General features: G+C 59.7%; 1 protein-coding gene across 2 annotated transcripts; it reads right to left on the bottom strand.

Moving 5' to 3' along the window:
- Positions 1 to 818: 818 nt before the first annotated feature.
- On the bottom strand, positions 819 to 8,558 carry TMIE (transmembrane inner ear). Of its 2 annotated transcripts, none has more exons than XM_087824573.1 (5): positions 8,481 to 8,558; positions 6,572 to 6,584; positions 4,901 to 5,020; positions 1,477 to 1,626; positions 819 to 1,209 (listed from the first exon to the last, which is right to left on the bottom strand). In XM_087824573.1, the coding sequence occupies exons 1-5, from the start codon at positions 8,556 to 8,558 to the stop codon at positions 1,112 to 1,114; spliced, it is 459 nt and encodes a 152-aa protein (XP_087680699.1). In that variant the 3' UTR covers positions 819 to 1,111. The 2 variants fall into 2 exon arrangements, with proteins under 2 accessions (XP_087680699.1, XP_087680700.1); XM_087824574.1 differs by lacking the exon at positions 6,572 to 6,584 and adding an exon at positions 7,861 to 7,869 and having other exon boundaries at positions 4,901 to 5,018; positions 8,475 to 8,558.
- Between the last annotated feature and the right edge of the window lie 8,735 nt (positions 8,559 to 17,293).

Here is a 17,293-nt window from a genome sequence, read left to right on the forward strand (position 1 = left end):
GTGGCGCGAGCTTCTCCAGCAGCTCCCCGGCTCCAAAACCTCTGGTATCTCATTAGTCTCCAGGCCCAGGTCTGAATGCCTCGGCTGATGTCGTTGCCACCTGGAAGCCCCCTGGCATCTCTCACCCCAAGGGATTCAGTCCCCCTGGCCTTTGGGCCTTCTAGTTAGCAGTGCCTCTTTTAAGCACTGTTGCTGGGAATGGTAAAAGAAGAGGCTGCCTCAACCCTTAACTGCTCCCTCTGGTGATCCCCTAGGGCCCTGACACCTCCCACCACAGCTGAGCAGAGAAAGGGTCACAGAACAGCCCAAGCCCCCCCCCGACTTCTCAAATATTCCCTGGATTCCTAAGATGGGGCCCAGGTGCCAACTTTCTTCCTTTCTCCCCCTGGTCCGCTGGCCTTAGCCTTCTGCACTCGTGACCCCCCCCCTGCAGCCCCAGCCCTGAGCCCTGGGCCCTCCTGTTGGCCTCCCAGCAGCCTCAGTCCCATCACAATATGTAAACTAAGTGTATCCCATCGCCAGGAGCTTGGTCTGCTGGGCTGGGGGCTTCTCCTGCTTCTGGCCACCTCTGCTCATCCCGCTGGACCGGAAGCCCCACTAGGCTTGGGGCAGACCCCTGGCCCCCAGGACTGCTATCCAGCCGAGTCTGAGAACCTCCTGCTGCCGCAGTTTCCGGCCGACCATCCAGTGCACATGCCTTTCAGGAAGTGAAGAAACATCCTGTCACCCCTTTAGAGCCACTGCCGTTTCTGGCCAAAGGGGTGGGACAGAGGCATGTGTGGGCAGAGGCGGGGTGGGGTGTGGAGTGTGGGGTGTGGGGGTGAGGCTGCTCTGGATCTGCAGAGGGACAGTGGCCCTAAACCAACTTTGCTAAGTGGCCACGTGGATGGGGTAGAAGGAGCGGAATCCAGGCTGGGAGGCAGGACTCCTGCAGTCTTGTCCCTGCCCCTGACTGGCCCTAAGGACATGTCCATGGGCCTCAGCAACCCCCTCTGAATGGAGAGAGGATGTTCTTCAACCCTTGTGGTCCATGGATGAGCTTGGAGTCCAAGGTGCCTGGGCCCTGGCCAGCACTTGAGCCCCAGGGCCCGCCACCTCCAGGAAGCTCTCCTCATTTCTCCCCTTTCTTCTTGGCTTCGTTCTTCTCATCTTCTTCTACCTTGATGGCCACCGTGTCCACAGTGTCCTTTTTCTTCTTCTTCTTGTCATCTGCGGGGTAAAGAGGCGCCCGACGGGTGAGACAGGCCCTAAGGTTCCTACGCAGCCTCCACATCCAGCCCTTCACTCCCTCCTTCCTTCCGTGCCTCTCCCACCTGCGCGATACCTCTTTGCTTTACCTGCCTCGCTCTGCCCAATTTCTGTGCTCTGGTGTCTAGGGACAGAGTTGGGCCCCCTCCCTGAACCTGCTGGGTGGCAGGTCTGAAGGACTGGCTGGCTCGGCAGGGACAGGCGGTGGCGGGGCCCGGGCCTGCTCACCTCCGGGGACCTCTGTGAGCTCGTTGAGGGGTGGCACGGTCTCCAGCTTGTCGGTGTACATCTTGGCTGCCTTTCGCTGCAGGTACCGGGCTTCGATCTCCTTCCTGGTCCGTGGCACGCGGCAGTTGAAAACGCAGCACAGAGTGATGACTGAGGGAGGAGAGAGCGGGCTTGGCCGGGGTGCAGCTGACACCCAGGGGGGCGCCCAAACGCGGGGCGCCTCCATCTACCTAGGCGTGTCTCACCTAAGAGGCTCTGCCAGGAGGCTCCGCATCTCGAAAAAGCCCTTGTAGCCCTGGCCGGTGTGGCTCAGTGGTTAGAGAGTTGGCCTGAGGACCAAAAGGTCATGGGTTTGATTTCTGGTCAAGGGCATGTACCTGGGTTTCAGGCTTGATCCCCTGCGCCAGCTGGGGGGTGAGCGGGAGGCAACCAATTGATGTCTCTCTCTCACATCAATGTTTCTCCCTCTCTCCCCTCCCCTCCCTTCCACTCTCTCTGAAAAATCAATGGAAAAAATATCCTCAGGTGAAGATTAACCAAAAAAAAAAGAGACACCTCCCCTGCCCTGGGATTTTAAAGGTGCCTCCTGAGCGGGACTGGCTTTGTGCATCACACAGGGCCCTGCCCTTAGAAGGACCTGTGAGTGGGTCAATGCCCTGCTCTCACTGTCTTGAAATTCTTAATTTTTGAACAAGGGGTCTCATAGTTTCATTTGGCACCGGCCCTGCCATGGGTCCTGGGTTTGAGGTTCCTTCTGACTAGATTGCGAGTCCCTGGAGGGCAGGCGGCTGCACCCTGACTCAAGCCACGGCTTCCTGGGGTGCCCTGGGCCCCTGACCCGGGTCTCTGGGCTCCGCGTGCACCCTAGTTCTTCCTCCCAGGCCCCTAAGAGCAGGGCCACAGCGGCCTCGGACACCGGAGGACGTGGCTACACATCCTCAACCTCCCTGAGGACCGGCCCGGGCTCCTCCTGCTGTGACAGCCAAGAGGGCACAGCCCCTGCCCTGGGGCGTTCACCTCAGACGGAGTCATTCCAGGAGTGGCTTTCCTGCCGAGGGCGGCTGCGCCCACGCACGCTGGGCCAGGGCATGGAGCTGGCCTTTCTGGTGATGGGCATGGCAGGGCAGGGCTGCCAGGACCTGGCTGCACTGAGTTTATTTTTCTGAGGCCCCCACAGTCTGACCACCTTGGCCCCAGCCTCAGGGGAGGGGACAGAGCTGCTTCCTATTATAAATCAGACATGACTTCTTGGCAGACTCCTGGAGGCCAGGCAGGATAAGCCAAGCGTATTTTGGGGAAGGTGGATCAAAGCTACGCGGCCTGGGCCGGAGCACCCTCTGGAGTCATCCCGTGCAACTTCGGCCAAATATTATGGCCCCATTGAGTCTCACCCAGATGCACAGAATGAAAGAAAAAACAAAAGAGAATGAATGAATGGATAGGCTCAAAGCTGCTGCTGCTGAGGACAAGGCTGGACTCCTGAACGAATGGGGGGAGGGGCGCTAGCATCCAGGAACACCCTGGGGAGGGGGCTGCATGGGGGTCCCCACAGTAGGTCTGCGTGGACTCTGCTGTCTGAGTAGACAGTTGTGTGTGCCTGATGCCCAAGGTTGGTCCCCAGCCCAACCCGCCTGGCTCGGGCCACCTCTTCCAGGCACCACCAGGCACCTCACGGGACCATGCACACTCAGGCTGTCCTCAGGGACTGCTACAGGCCGGGAGGCCGGGCTTCAAGGGCAGCTTCAAGGGCAGCTATTGGAGGCCAGAGCAGGGCTCAGACACTGCCCATCTCCCCAGGCCTGGCCTGGTTGCTTCTCTTCAAAGAAGGCGAGAAACAAAGTACCTTGGATTGAGGTCCAAGGCCCAGGCCCCAGAAGACCCCAGAGGCACCCAATCCAATCCCAGCCCCTCTTCACAAGGGTCTGGGGATGGCGCTCCAGTGACAGCTGTGCCTCCTAGGCCCACACCGACTGGGGAGCAGGAAAGCTGTTTCCTCCTCAGGAGGCGGGCGTCCCTGCTCCCTCGAGCCCCGTGCGGAGGTAACAGTGCTGCTCTGCTGCTTGGGGCCTGTGGAACCGTCCCTTACCCTTTTCTAGGAAATGGGTGAGAATAGGAGCCAGCCTGTGGTGGATGTCCACGTGCCTCTCTGGGTCTGGCACTGCAACTTTCTTGCGTGGCCCCAGGCACCTCCAGCACCCTAGACTGCTCCTGTGGCCCCCACAGGGCACATGCCTCGTCCACCCTGCCTGTGGGTGCAGGGCTTGTTCCCCTCATGGACATCTGGGCCGAGGCTGAAGCCGTACGGGCCCGTCTGTGGGGCCTCCACCGAGAAGCATGACTGTTCTCAGCCTTGGCTAGGAACACTATGCAGCCTCTTGCTCAGATCCTGGCCCCACCCGGGCGGAGGAGACATGGTGGGGGGATGGGTGGATATTTTCCTGCAGGGAGGGCACTTCTGTGCCAGGAGAAGCACATGCAAATCACATGTCCTGGTCTCCCCTGGAGCGCCACATCCCGATGGGACTTCTGCTGGCCCTGCCCTCAGGGGACCTCGTCACATCTCCCGTTAGAACCTAAATGCCACTTTAGCTCCAACCCCGGGTGCACTCAGGGTTATCTGAGACCCATTTCCTCCCACCTCTGCTCATACCATCCCCTCCACCTAGAAACCCCTCCCCACTGCCCCATGGCAGCTCAGAGGACTCCTCTCTGAAGCCTTTTTAGGAGGCTGCTCCCCACTCCCTCTGGCCTGTAGGAACCTCCCTCAGACTTTGCCATGGTGGCTTCCTCCTCCCAGCTGGCACTTATCTGCCCCCTCCCCCCAACTCCAGACCCCCACCCGAGAAGCACAACTGGAAGGAGCATGCCCAGCCCAGTTCTGTTTCAACTTTGCATCAAGCAACCCCCAGTCCCAGGAGAGAAAGGGATCTCCTGCTTTTCATTGAGGTGGGTGTGAGGCATTCGGGGCAATGGTATTTGACAAGGCAGGGTTTGCAGCCTGGGAGACACATCTGCTGGGCATCTGGGGAGACTCTGGGCTGAGCTGCGGCCAGGGTGGCCCTGCTGGGGCCCCAGGGTGTGGGCCCTTTAAGCTGGCCAAACTGCAGGAGAAGCACCAGGAGGCCCGGTAGGGAAAAATGACACGTCCTTGTGCTGGTTCCTGGAGTCCCCTGTAATTACCGTAATTGCCATGTGGCTGTGTCCCTGGTTGGGCAGAATACTTCAGGTCACCACCGGCCTGTCAGCCCTCCACAGGGACTTTGTGTGGACCAGGAGGTGCCAGAAACCACAGGAGGCCTCCTGCGGGCGCCTGGCCTGCTTGCATTGCCCGGAATTGCTGCTCTGAGCCCCTGGGGTGGTGCTAGGGGTGGGGTGCTGAGCTCCCACGGCCCCCTTTCGGGGAGGGCAGGGAGCTGCTACTTACTGATGGACAACACGAAGAGCGAGAAGATGCCCACCACGTGCCACAGGCGCATGTCCCAGAACACCACGGTCTCCTTGGTCAGTGGGGGCGGCTTGGGCTTGGGCGGGGCAGTGCTGGGCTGTGGATGGGGAGAGAGGGGAGTGAGCCAGGCAGAGGCCAGAGGTGGCACTGGGCTGAGAGAGGCCCAGGTCTCAGCAATGACTTAGCCCAAGCATTTCAGAGTGTCCTAGAATCAATTGTCTTAGACATTTACAACCATTGCCCTAGCCCAGCGATTTTCAACCCTTTTCACCTCATGGCACACATAAACTAGTTACTAAAATTCCACGGCACACGAAAAAATATGTTTTTTGCCGGTCTGACAAAAAAAAAAAAAAAAAGGGTGTAATTTTGATTCAGTCACTCCGGACAGCTATTGTTGCGTTGGCTGTTGTCATTTTTTTATTTGACAATCTCAGGGAAAAGAGGTCAGTGCCCCTGACTAAATAGTCAGGTACTGCATGTTTTAAAAATCCTTGTGGCACACTAGTTGAAAATCGCTGCCCTAGACCTTGGGAAGTTCCCCATTTAGACAAAGAGAAGTGAGCAGAGCTCCTGAAGCATGGAGTGCAAGGGTGGTTGGTGCTTGGGGAAACCAAGGCCCAAAGGAGCAAAATGGGATTAACCTGTTTCTCTCCGATTCAAGGCCCCTTCAGGCAGCCTGTGGGGCTCTCTTCCTGCTTCAATCCCGGGCCCCCACAGGCAGATGGGGACTCAGGACCAAGGCCAGAGACAAGGTGAGGTTGGTACAACCTATGGACTTTGCTCTTAGGTAGCCCCAGTGTGGGGTGGGGTGTGGAGTCTGTGACTCTGCCGCCTGGCCAGGACCCCCATCAAGCGGCCTCAACAGTCATCTACCCTACCAGAGTCACTTCCCCTGACCAGAAGGCTAGGACAGAGACCTCACAGGACAGGACCAGATAAATAATTTGTCCACAATACGGCAGCGACACCTGGAGGCTAAAATATGTAAGCACCGCGGGAGCAAGTCAGAGCAGAGCAGAGCCAGCCACCTCCCACCTTCCCAGGGGGACATGCTGCCCTGGGGGCTTGAAGGGGACATAGCCTTTTTCTGGGGGTCTAGGAGACGTGGCCCTACATCGGAGGACTGAGGGGACACAGTGTTGCCCTGAAGGACTGAGGGGACATGGCCCTGCCTTGGGGTCTGAGTGGACATGATCCTACCCTGGGGGACTGAGGAGACATGACCCTTCCCTGGAGGTCTAGGGGACACAAATCTGCCTTGGGGATTCTAAGTGTACATGGCCTTGCTCTGGGGCCTGAGTGGACCCAGCCCTGCTCTGCGAGGGTCTGAGCAAGACCTGTCCTTGATCTGTGGGGCTGACAGGGATATGATCTCTGCCACCAAGTTTGGCTGAGGGATGTGGGTGGGAGTTGGTGCTTAGGAGAGAGGACCCTGGGACCTCTGTGCACCATGTTGTCCTCTTATTAACCAAACAAGGACACACCTGTGGAGTCTCTCTGGTTCTCTGGGAAGAAAAGGCAGCCCACAGGTCACCATCCATCCAGGCCTTCCCGGACCATAAGCATGGCCTGGGTTCCTCCCACAGCTAGGTACTTCCTCATCTAATGAACACCCTTCAGCATGTATTGGGGACACTTGGAGCTGATCAACAGCCTGTCCCTGATAACCCAGAGGATCTTTGTGCCAGGATTGGTATATGATTCCTTGGCTCTACTCTCTTAACCAGGGTGAACTGGGGTGGGTACCACATGCATGTGAGGTCAGGCACATGTGTGGGTTCAGGGTACATGTGGGAGGTGGGGCACACATGGGGTTGGGCACACATTTGCGGGTACAGGGCACACGTGGTTGGATTACATATGGGTGTGATAGCACACGTCCATAGCATCAGGGCTAGGAGCTGGGCAGTGCTGGGGTCTTGGGTAGAGGGTAACAGGTAGCAGTCTGGTGCCTCCTCATGGTGGGCACTGCTGGAGGTCTGAACTCTGAAGCTTGGAGGCCTGGGCCTCCATCAGATCTTCACAGCCTGTAGGGGTGAAGCCTGTAGGGCTGGGGTGGGTGGTGCCATGGGCCCAGCCCTGCCTATCTTTCTGGTACTTCCTGGGCTCAGCCAGGCCCTTGGCGCAGGCTGTAGGCAGATGGCAGGTAGATGGACTCTAAATGCAATTTCCCTTAATGAGCTGGGAGGAGACATGCTCCAGGGGGGATGGGGAAGAGTCCTTAGCTCAGAACTGACTCGCCCTCCCCCCACCCTCAGCCTCTCCCGTGGCCAGGCCAGCTCAGTTTCTGCACCTGAGGCCTCAGGGCAGCCAGTGAGGGGCCTAAATACACTCCCTGCGGCTCAAGCCAGCCTGGCTCCCCTTACAGGGACACTGGAGCTGACATCAAACTCCGGCCCAGCTCTGTGATCACACCCCCTGGTCAGCAACAGGAACAGGCTAGCATTGGACTGCAGGGCTCTGTCCCCACCATGTCTCTAGACCCTTCAGTTCAGGGCTGTGTCCCCTCAGACCCCCAGGATAAGGTTCTCTCCTCCCTCTCCCATCCTGTCCCCTGGCACCTGCCACTTCAGGGCTCTCCTGGGTGCCTCCCTGCCTTCTCTACACTCTGCTTGCATAGCCTCCATTCCACACTTCCCCTTGGCACTGCCTCTTGACCTCATGCTCCAGAATTCTGGGTCTGGTCTGCCTGGTTGGCACCCCTTCCTGGCTCAGCAGCAATGGGGTACAGAGGGGCCCGGGAGGCTGCAGATGGCCCCCACCCTGCCCTTCCTGGCCCCAGCCAGGCTCCTGGCCAACCAGCCAGCCATCTTCCTCACCCCTTCCTGGGTACTCTCAGCAGCCCCTCCCAGTTCTCGCAACTACTTGCGTGCCCTTTTCTAATTTATTCTCTTCTGTCCGATCCAGGATTCATCATGATTCTCTCCGCTAGAAACCTCTGCTAGCTCCCCGTTTTCACCGGGACCAAGACAGACCCTAGGGCCCTGCCCGCCCCGCCCCTCCCCTCCGGGCCCAGTGCGCAGCATGCAGTCCAGCTCCACGCGGGCTCCCCTATCCAGGGTCTCCTCGCCCTCCTGTGCCCAACCTCCGGCTCCCAATGCCCTCACCTCCTCCCCAAGGCCGTGTGCCCCCGTTGGACAGGGGGCCTGGAGCTGACCCTAAGATCAGGGACCGGATCGCCCCTATCAGACTAGAGGTCATGGGAACCCAGGACTGTGCACCCCGTCTCCCCAAGGCCCCCATCAGATGGAAGACTGGAGGAGAGGTGCTGAGTGACCCCAGCGGACTGGACACCGCTGAACCCCCCCCAATCAGGCGGGGAATCCTTAGGATCAGGTCAAGTGAGTCTCCTCCATCCGACCAGTGTCCCTGACTCCAGGGGCCGTGCCCCCCATCAGACCAGGGGCCCCGAGATTGGGGCTGTCCCCCCCCCCCCAAGAAGCCCGCCTCCCCGGGGCAAGAGGAAAGGACAAGGCAGCTGCAGGTCAGAAAGAGCCCCCCCGGACGGTGCCGGCCGCCCAGCCGCGCCCCAGGCCTCACCTCCACCAGCTGCCACCGCGACCCCCGCGAGGCAGACCCCCAGCGCGGCGCCGCCCAGCGCCCAGAGGGGCCCCGCGCCCCGCCGCCCGGCCATCGCCGCCGCCGCCGGCCGAGCGATCCGCGGCCAACTGGCGCTCGCGGGGGCCTGGCCGCGGGCCGCCGCGGGCATCACTTATTCATCGCGGGTGTCCGGTTGCCGCGCCGCCCGCAGCCAGTGAAGGCCCGCCCCGGCGGGGGTCAGGCTCCAGCCCCCCCCCCGGGCCCACAGGGCGTGGGAGTGGGGCGCAGGGGGGCCAGGCGGGGTCCCGCCCTCCCTTCCCCACTGGGGCCTCGGCGTCTCCACCCGGCTGCAACCTGCGGGGCCGGGAGGCCCTTCGCATGGTAACGTCGTGAATCTGGAAAAACAACAGCGGTGCTGGACCTGGGTAGAGGGGGGCCTGACGGGCAGGTTGCCATGGTGACAGGCGCGCAGGGGCGTCCTGGGCTTCCCGGGCTGGCCTCCTGCCCAGAGGCAGCTCTGGTCACCCTCCCGACACCAAAGCTGGGGGTGGGGATGGGTAGCAAGGGGCGGTGGGGTCAGAGCTGCTCGCTGCGGGCGCCCTGGAAGGCTCCTGGAGGAGCCAGCGCCTGCGGCCAGACAGGGCGGCTCCCGGGAGGCGGCGCTCAGCCTCTGCCGCGGCCGCGACCCCGACCTCCCACTGAACCTGGCCCCACGTCTCACTCTGGTCCTGGCCCCAGGGTGAGCCTTGACAGCCCAGCGACGGAGGCAAGGAGGGAGAGGGGGGCTCTGAGGGGCCGTGGAGACCCGGGGAGGACTTTGGAAAAGCCCTGGGGCAGCCTGGGTGGAGAGACTCTTCTGGTTTACCTTCCCTCCCTCCCTCCCTCCGTCCCTCCGTCCCCTCCCTTCCTTCCTTCCTTCCTCCCTTCCTCCTTCCTCCCTTCCTGTCCTTCCCTCCTTCCCTCCTTCCTTCCTTCCTTCCCTCCCTCCCTGCCCTCCCTCCCCTTCCTTCCTTCCTTCCCTCCCTCCCTCCCTCCCTCCCTCCCTCCCTCCCCTTCCTTCCTTCCTTCCCTCCCTCCCTCCCTCCCTCCCTCCCTCCCCTTCCTTCCTTCCTTCCTTCCTTCCTTCCTTCCTTCCTTCCTTCCTTCCTTCCTCCCTCCCTCCCTCCCTCCCTCCCTCCCTCCCTCCCCTTCCTTCCTTCCTTCCTTCCTTCCTTCCTTCCTTCCTTCCTTCCTTCCTTCCTCCCTCCCTCCCTCCCTCCCTCCCTCCCTCCCTCCCTCCCCTTCCTTCCTTCCTTCTTTCCTTCCTTCCTTCCTTCCTTCCTTCCTTCCTTCCTTCCTTCCTTCCTTCCTTCCTTCCTCCCTCCCTCCCTCCCTCCCTCCCTCCCCTTCCTTCCTTCCTTCCTTCCTTCCTTCCTCCCTCCCTCCCTCCCTCCCTCCCTCCCTCCCTTCCCCTGTCCTTCCTTATGCTACTATTAGTCTCCTGCCTCTCGGTGCTGGAGACGCAGCTCAGGTGTTGCATCTCTGCATTCCTCATCACCAGGATCGCCAGGCTGGGGTGCTCTGGGCCTTGGGTCCGCTCTCAGGACTGGGGACCCTGTAGATCCAGAGCCTTGTGGCGCTCTTGTCGGGAGGTGTCATAGAGGGAGCAAGGACCAAGGCAGGCTGTAGCAGAGGGCAGAGGGCCAGCTGCAGACACCCCACAGGTGTCAGGACTGGGAGATGACAGAGCGGGCAGAGCACGGCTGGCCCAAGGGATCTCTCAAGCAGGCCCTCAACAGTGGGTGGCAAAGTGTGGGGGTTTGGGGGGGCTGGCCCACTCCATCCTCTCCAGGCTTGCCCTGGCAGGCAAACAGGAATTCCACTCCAGCCCCAATCAACCTGCTCTTTGTCCGCACCCCACTTCTTCATGCCATCTGTCATGGCCCAGGCTAGGAACACACTGACTAGCCAGGAACGTGGGGTCACCCTTGGGATATGGGGCCAGAGAGGACTTGGCTGGACTGGGCTGGGGCTAGTGAACCTAACAGTGACCTTGTTACTCTCCCCCGCTTTGATTTCCTCACGTATGGGGTGGAGCGGGCAAGGCTGTCATCACAGGGCTGATGGAGGATTATATGCCTAACAATTATGGGTGTGCTGACTTCTTGTTGGCTTTCCAGAAGGGGAGGGGTGTCACTGTTTCCTGTACAGTTAGTCACCTTCCCATCCAAGAAGCAGGGCAAGCCCAGCAAAGGAACCTGAAAGGGAATACAATCATGTATGTCGCCTTTGTCTTCTCGGATGGCCACTGCTCCCAGTGGGCTCCACTTCTCTGCAGGCTCTTAAACCACCTGAGATCTCACTGTATGCTATCTATCATGTACCTTTTCCCCGGAGCATTTTACCCAGCACAAGCATCCTAGGTTCCCCCCACCCCCACCCCAAACGCACTGTCAGATATTGTCACAGGCTTTGAAGTCGAACTGACTTAAAATAACAGGGTATCCTGAAAGTCTCAGTGCAGTGTGAAGCTTTAACAACCTCAGAGGTATAAAGCTACACATTTACAAGAAATACTATTTGATAGTTTGATTATTTAAATGCTCCTTTTTTTACCCTCTTGAAGATGGCAAAAATTGACTGAATAAAATTAAAGTTATTATCCAAAATTTACTAAACTAGATTAGCATAGAGAAGATTTAAGTAAACTCTGAAATTGTGTTTCTTATAAATTTGTAGCTTTGTGCTTTATAACCTCTAAAGTTTTTAATGCTTTAATGCTTAGAACTAAGACTTCCGGGGCACAATCATATTGACAGCTGTGAGCCTTCAGTGGGCTACTTTACCTCTCTGAGCTTCAATCCGTCATCTGTAAAATGGGTGTGTCAGTATCATGGCACCTGCACATCACAAGTCTTCAGTAACTGCTAGTCATTATGATAGTGTTGTCATTGTTCCTAAAGGCAGTGTGATATTACACTGTACAGGACCTAGCAATACCTTGTTCAAGCAATGTCCTATTGTTGAACATTTGCATTATTCCCAATTCTCCATTAGTAAACACCATGGTGAGAGGAACATCCTGAAAGCTAAAATCTTATCCATCTTTTTATTCCTCTCTCCTGTTCACTCATGAAAAACTGAGGCCCTGCCTAAGGACACTCAGGAACTGGAGCCTCAAACTCAGTCTTCTGCCCACTGTCCACTACTATTTCTACTTTTTATGAGGTTTCCATATCCCTCTGCCCCCTGCCCCAAGTTGGGTCCATCAGGTCTGGGGTGGTGGAGCTCTGGACCCCCCAGGCTCCCCCAGGCTGGCTTCCCTGGAAGACAGTGTCCTCTCCATGCATGGTGGTGTGAAATGCTGGCCTGCAGAACCCTGTTTGTCCCTTGTGTACTATTTTTAGCTCCTGTTGGTTTCCTGTAGGAACTCAGTCCAGCTTCCAGGGCCTCTGGATTAGAAGCCATGAGCAGAGTCAGTTAGCAGTGGCCAGGGAACGCTGTGGAGGGTTTTCTCCTGGAGCCTGAAACTCCAGGGCTCAAGATTTACCTCTAGGGGAACAGGGGGTAAGAAGCAGGGATGCCCCAGTCAGAGTCAGTCTGGGATCTGGGGCATCTTGAACTTAGCCTGGGCTGGGGGTAGGTGCTGGGCAGCCTAGGCCTGTGACAAGTGGCTGGGGCCTGCTGGGAGCTGGCAGTCTCTGACCTTGCTGGCCCAGGCCCAGCCCAGAACAGCTCTGGGCTGGGCCGGGCCTGGGTGATACCTGTGTGTGCACAAGCATGGGCTTGTGTCCCAAGGCATTTGTGTACACAAGAGTGCACATGCACTTTGCACTTGCCTCTGTATGTGTCTGGGTGTGAGTCTTGGTGTGCATTTCATGGAGTAGTGTGTACATCTGTGTCCATGTGGACATGCACATGTTCTGCACACATGTGCCCATGTGCAGGGCTGCCACCCGACTTGTGCAACATGGAGGCCCTGCCAGTGAGTTCAGTAGTAGATGGAGTCTGTGTGGCACAAGTGAGTGTACACGCCCCACATCCCTGTGCATCGTATATGTGTGCAGGGGGAGTGGGACTGGGGTGGGATTGGACAAGGGCCCCTTGGTGTGTTGTAGTCGGCCGAGGGTAGGTGGACCCAGTAAAGGCCTCTTGGGCACTCCATGGGGGCACTACAAATTACCTGGCCCCAAGCCACGGATCATCTGGGAGAGAGGGCTGGGCAGGTCTTGCCTCATCTGTCAGATAATGAAACTGGATTTGGTAATGCCCATGAGGTCACCCAGTGAGTGGTGATTGTGTGAGCAAAGACTGGCCCCCAGTCTTCCAATTCCCTTAGATGTGGCTGAACAGGAAGTCTGGACTCTGGGGAGGAAGCTGATGGGCCCTTTCCTTCCTGCTTGAGCCCAGGCAGCACTGCCTTCCCTCAAGCTACAGGTGCAGATGAGGAAACTGAGGCCCAGAGAGGGAAGGGCTGTCACAGAGACACCCAGCACAAGATCGGATCCCTCCTGCTTAGGGGCTTGCCTTTCCCATTTGTTGCAAGTGGTGAAACCACATGCTCTTGGATGACCTTGCTTCTCTCCACATGTGTCCATGGACACTCTCCAGCCCTCAGCCCCTCCTCCCAAGCCCCAAAGAACCCCTTGCCTGCCCACTCTCATGTGCTGAGGGAACCACAGACCCTCCAAGACCCTTCTCATCTGCTAAGGAACCCCTGGAACTGGCCATGAACCCCCTCTCTCTTCAGCCTGGCAGGATGGGACATGCCTGCCACAGCCTCAGACTTGAGTAGGGGGTTGGTGGGCCACTCTTTGCTCTTCCACTGCCTGGCTCTGGACGGGCCCTTTTGCCTCAGTGTTCTCAGCGGTGAAAGAGCAGAAGGTGGCCCAGTGTTGCCAGTCACCCCTGAAATCTGCATGCTGCAGGAAGTGATGGGGAGCTGGCCTCGAGGTCAGAGGGGAACTGGGTCAGAGAGCGCGCTCCTTTGTTGCAGGCATGAACCACGGTCCCGGTCCCTCCCCTCCGGGAGGTCCCCAGGACTAGGCTGACGCCATCCTTTCCAAGGTCGCAGGCCCTGGAGCCCTGGCGCAGACAGCCAGGGCTGCACGCTGAAGCTCAGGAGTGGAGGGAGGAGGGCTTTCCCAAGGTCACAGGCAGGAGTGGCGCTGGGCAGCCTCTGCTTACCCCGCTCTGGGCTCCCCGTTTCACGAACCCACCCGGCGCTCCGCTCGTGCGGGCCCCTGTGACTCAGTGCGGGTCAAGGAGGTCACGGGCTGCACCCGAGGCCGGGGAACATCAGGGGGTGGGGGAGGGCCGCGGGGGCTGGGTGGGCCCTGCCAGGACGAGGAAACCCGGGCGCCCCCTGGCTCCCCTCGGAGCTCTGACCCAGGGAAGCGAGGCGAGCCCGGGGCTTGAGCGAGTGCGTGCTGGTGGGGAACGGGAGGGTCAAGTTCACGCGCCTCCTCTCCCCCCCGCCCTCTTTGGGACCCAGGAGCCTTCGGACCCTGCAGGACACCAGAGGGCGACCTCAGGAGAGACCCCGGGCGCGGGGCGGCCGACGGCGCAGCCCACCTCCCCCCAGGCGGGCCCGAGCTCCCGCCTCGGTGCGTAACACCCAGGGGCGGGGCGGGGCGCGGAGGGGCGGGGCGCGCGGGCGGCGTGCGGGCGGCGTGCGGGCGGCGGCGCCCAGTCCGCGCCCTGGCTCACCCCGCGCAGGCTCGCGCACCGCGCAGGTAAGGGGGGCCGGGGGCGCGCGCCGGTGGGCGGGCTCCTCCACGCCGCGCGCTCCCCGCTCCTGGCGGGACTTTAGCCCCCGCACCCCTCGGGCCGCCGAGCTGCGGCCCCTCTGCGGCTCCTCCGTACCAGCTGCACGAGTTTGCCCGCAGGTCCCCTCCGACCCAGCGGGGTGCAAGCTACGTTCTCCCCGCCCTGTGGTCACCGGCTGGCTCAGGTTTAGGGGCGGCTCAGGGACGGCTCCCTGCCCCGGCCCCCCCCCCTCCCGGGGCGGGGCCCTGCAGGAGAGCGCCTGGCCCTGGGGCTTGGCCTGGGGTTCGAGGGTCTCCGGGCCTGGCCTCGCCTGAGAGACTGCCTGGAGGAGGTGACGCCGGCTGGTGGTGCCTGCGGTGAGAACCGCCTAGGCTAGTGCCTGGTGGTGGGAACAGGAGCCCGTGTTTGGGAAAATCCAAGGACTGCGTGTGCCTGGGCAGGGAGAGGAAGGGAAGTTAGGAAGTGAGTATGCATCCGGAGGGGAGCGCCGGAGTCTCTAGGACAAGAAGCTCGGAACCCCGGAGGGCAGAGCAGGGGTGCTGGGGGAGAGGCAGAGGTGGAGACTGAGGGGTCAGCCGTGATGGTTCAGGGCCCCCTCCCATGCACGGTCTGCTGCTCTCCAGCTGTCTACTCACTGGGCTTGCCGGTTGATCCAGGGGGCTCCAGGGCAGCCCAGGGAAAGTCTTCCACAGCTAGCAGAACTTCCTTGCCTGTGCAGACCGGGAAATACCAGAATGGATGCCATGACAGGGTGTGGCTGAAGGGCCAGAGGGGCCAGGCTTTGGAGAGGGCAGGGGAGGCTGCAGCGACCCTGCACCCTGTGGGAGAGGTACCCAGCATGGACTGAGGCCAGGAATTCGGGAAGAGGGCATGTCTAGTTGCTGGTTAGATTGACACAGGGACAGGCAGCTGACTCACCTGTGCATGCCAAGACCGGCCAGTTCTGTGCTTACTCCACCCCTTGGTGAGCATTAAGGCTGCCTGGAGAGGTAGGAGGCTGGGCCCTGCCAGGAACTTGCTGTGTGCCCTCAGGTGAGTCGCCCTGGATCTGATTCCCGTATGCACTCTGCATATAAAGTTTCTGGGCTTTCCAGTTCCTTTCTGGGCCTCAGTTTCCCTGCATATATAGTGTCCCCCAAGAATGTGTGTACACACTGTGAATAATTATGAAGGCAGTGTTTATTAAAATACATTTCATTTTCAAAACTGAGCAATCAGCCATTAAAGTGTATATACATTTTTTGGGGGATGCCCTGTATATTATGTGCAGCCTACCACTAAAGGACCTTAGGCCTGGATGGAAAGAGAGGTTAAGAAGGCCATACCCTTGACCAGAGAGAGTGGGTTGGGGTGAGACTGGCTTAGAGAGGAAAGGACTTCTGCTGGGTCCCTCTCATGTTAAAGTTCAGCCCCCGCGCCCCGTGAACACATCACTCATACATACTCATGCCTGGCCTCCCCCCTGCCCTCACACTTTCTTCGTCACCTCCAGGATGAAGCCCAACGCTTCCAGACCTGGGGGCCACCAGACCAGACCCCCAGCCTCAACTGCAGCCTTCTCCCACCCCCCACCCACCAGCCATGCTCAGCTTCTGGCCTTTCCTCCAGACAGCGTGACTCAGTTTCCTAGGGTTAGAGATCCCTTTGGGGCCACAGACTTGGAAGGCCCTCAGAGTAGTGACTGCAAACCAGGTCTGTAAGACTCATCCCGAGGGGCCCTAGGCAGCTCTAAGAGGTGAGCAAGGCTGAGGACCAGGTCCCCAAACCCAGAGCCACTCCCCTCCACCAGGAGGACTATTTGAAAAGCTCTGATCTAGTTGGACCCCCATTTCATAGGATGTGACTGAGGCCCAGAGAGGAGCAAGGCTATGGATAAGCTGGGGCATGGCCAGGGCTGAACAGCTGGGTAGGGGGCCACAGGGGGTCTTGTGGGAGCAGCTGGGGTATGGGCCATAGCTCCAGGATAGGAGAGCAGCCACCAGCTGCAGAGAGAGAGCAGCAGAGGGCTCCGTCTCCTGAGTGTGGCATTGGTGTGGGTGGTGCTGCCTGGCTCCCAGGTGAGTGTGTCGGGGGGGAGTACTGGTGCTCAAGATCTCCCTGCAGTGAGTATTTTCTGTAGGTCCTCGCTCACCCTGATCTGGTTCCCAGTTTGTACCTCCCATCCTGGTTGCACCCTCCTTCCTCCACCTTCAGCCATTGTCCTCACCTCCCAGCTCAGACCCCAGCTGCCTGCCAGCTGAGGGTAGAGAGGTCACCCCCCAAAGGACCTTTCCACTCCATCAGTTTCTGGAGATATGTGTGAGGGTCAGGTGGGTCCACCACACTTGTTGCACCCCTGACCCCTTGGCTGGCCTCTCCTGATCTGCCTGAGCTGACCTGGAACTACTTGCCCCCCACCCCCGGGGGCCTGGGTGCTGCTGCAGGGACTGGCAGCGAGATAAGGCTGCAGCTGGGCGTCTAGTCACTTCCCCTTCCTGCCTCTCTCTTTCTCAAGGCCTCACCCTCCTGAAGCAGCAGCAGGAAAGGTGGGGCGGGAATGCCTGGGCCCTTGGCCACAGTTCTGAGGCACCTGTCCCACTCCCCCGCAGAACTGATGTCCTGGGCATTGTAGGCTCCTTGTGGCTGGATGGGGCAAGATGAGACCCCTTGCTGCTTGGGTCTGCCTGTGTCGCCTGCCCATCACTGACTTCCTCAATCATGTCTCTTGCCCTACCCAGGTCAGCTAACTGCAGAGCCTCAGAGTGTCCGTGCCAGGGAGGGGCAGAGCTGAGTATATGATCCCCTTTGCCAGGTGAGGGCACCAAGTCTGGTGAGAGAGGGTCTGTGTCCACTTGGAGACTGTGGCCTGGCTATGGGGCTGGTTTGGACCCCAGGCCCCTGCTACCCCTTCCTCTAGTCAGGAGGCCACATTCCCAGGTGACCCCTTCCTGCTTGGAGGGTCCCTTGCTCTAGGTCAGGAAGTCAAGAGGCTGGAGTCCGCCTGCCTTCACCCATGTCTTGAGTAGGACCCGTTTAGCAGGGTCAGCCATGGCCTTGAGAAAGGCTGGGCTCCTCTGACAGCATGTCCTTGTTCCCAGAGAC

The sequence above is a fragment of the Miniopterus natalensis genome, chromosome 15 (assembly GCF_054644295.1).
Source record: "Miniopterus natalensis isolate mMinNat1 chromosome 15, mMinNat1.hap1, whole genome shotgun sequence".
NCBI classification, from domain to species: domain Eukaryota; kingdom Metazoa; phylum Chordata; class Mammalia; order Chiroptera; family Miniopteridae; genus Miniopterus; species Miniopterus natalensis.

Coding starts and splice junctions, on each gene's coding strand:
- TMIE (XM_087824573.1), bottom strand. CDS start 8,558: ATGGCCGGGCGGCGGGGCGCGGGGCCCCTCTGGGCGCTGGGCGGCGCC. Junction 1,627..4,900: donor GCTCTTCGTGTTGTCCATCA/GTAAGTAGCAGC, acceptor CTCCTCCCTCAG/TCATCACTCTGTGCTGCGTT. Junction 1,210..1,476: donor GCTCACAGAGGTCCCCGGAG/GTGAGCAGGCCC, acceptor TTTACCCCGCAG/ATGACAAGAAGAAGAAGAAA.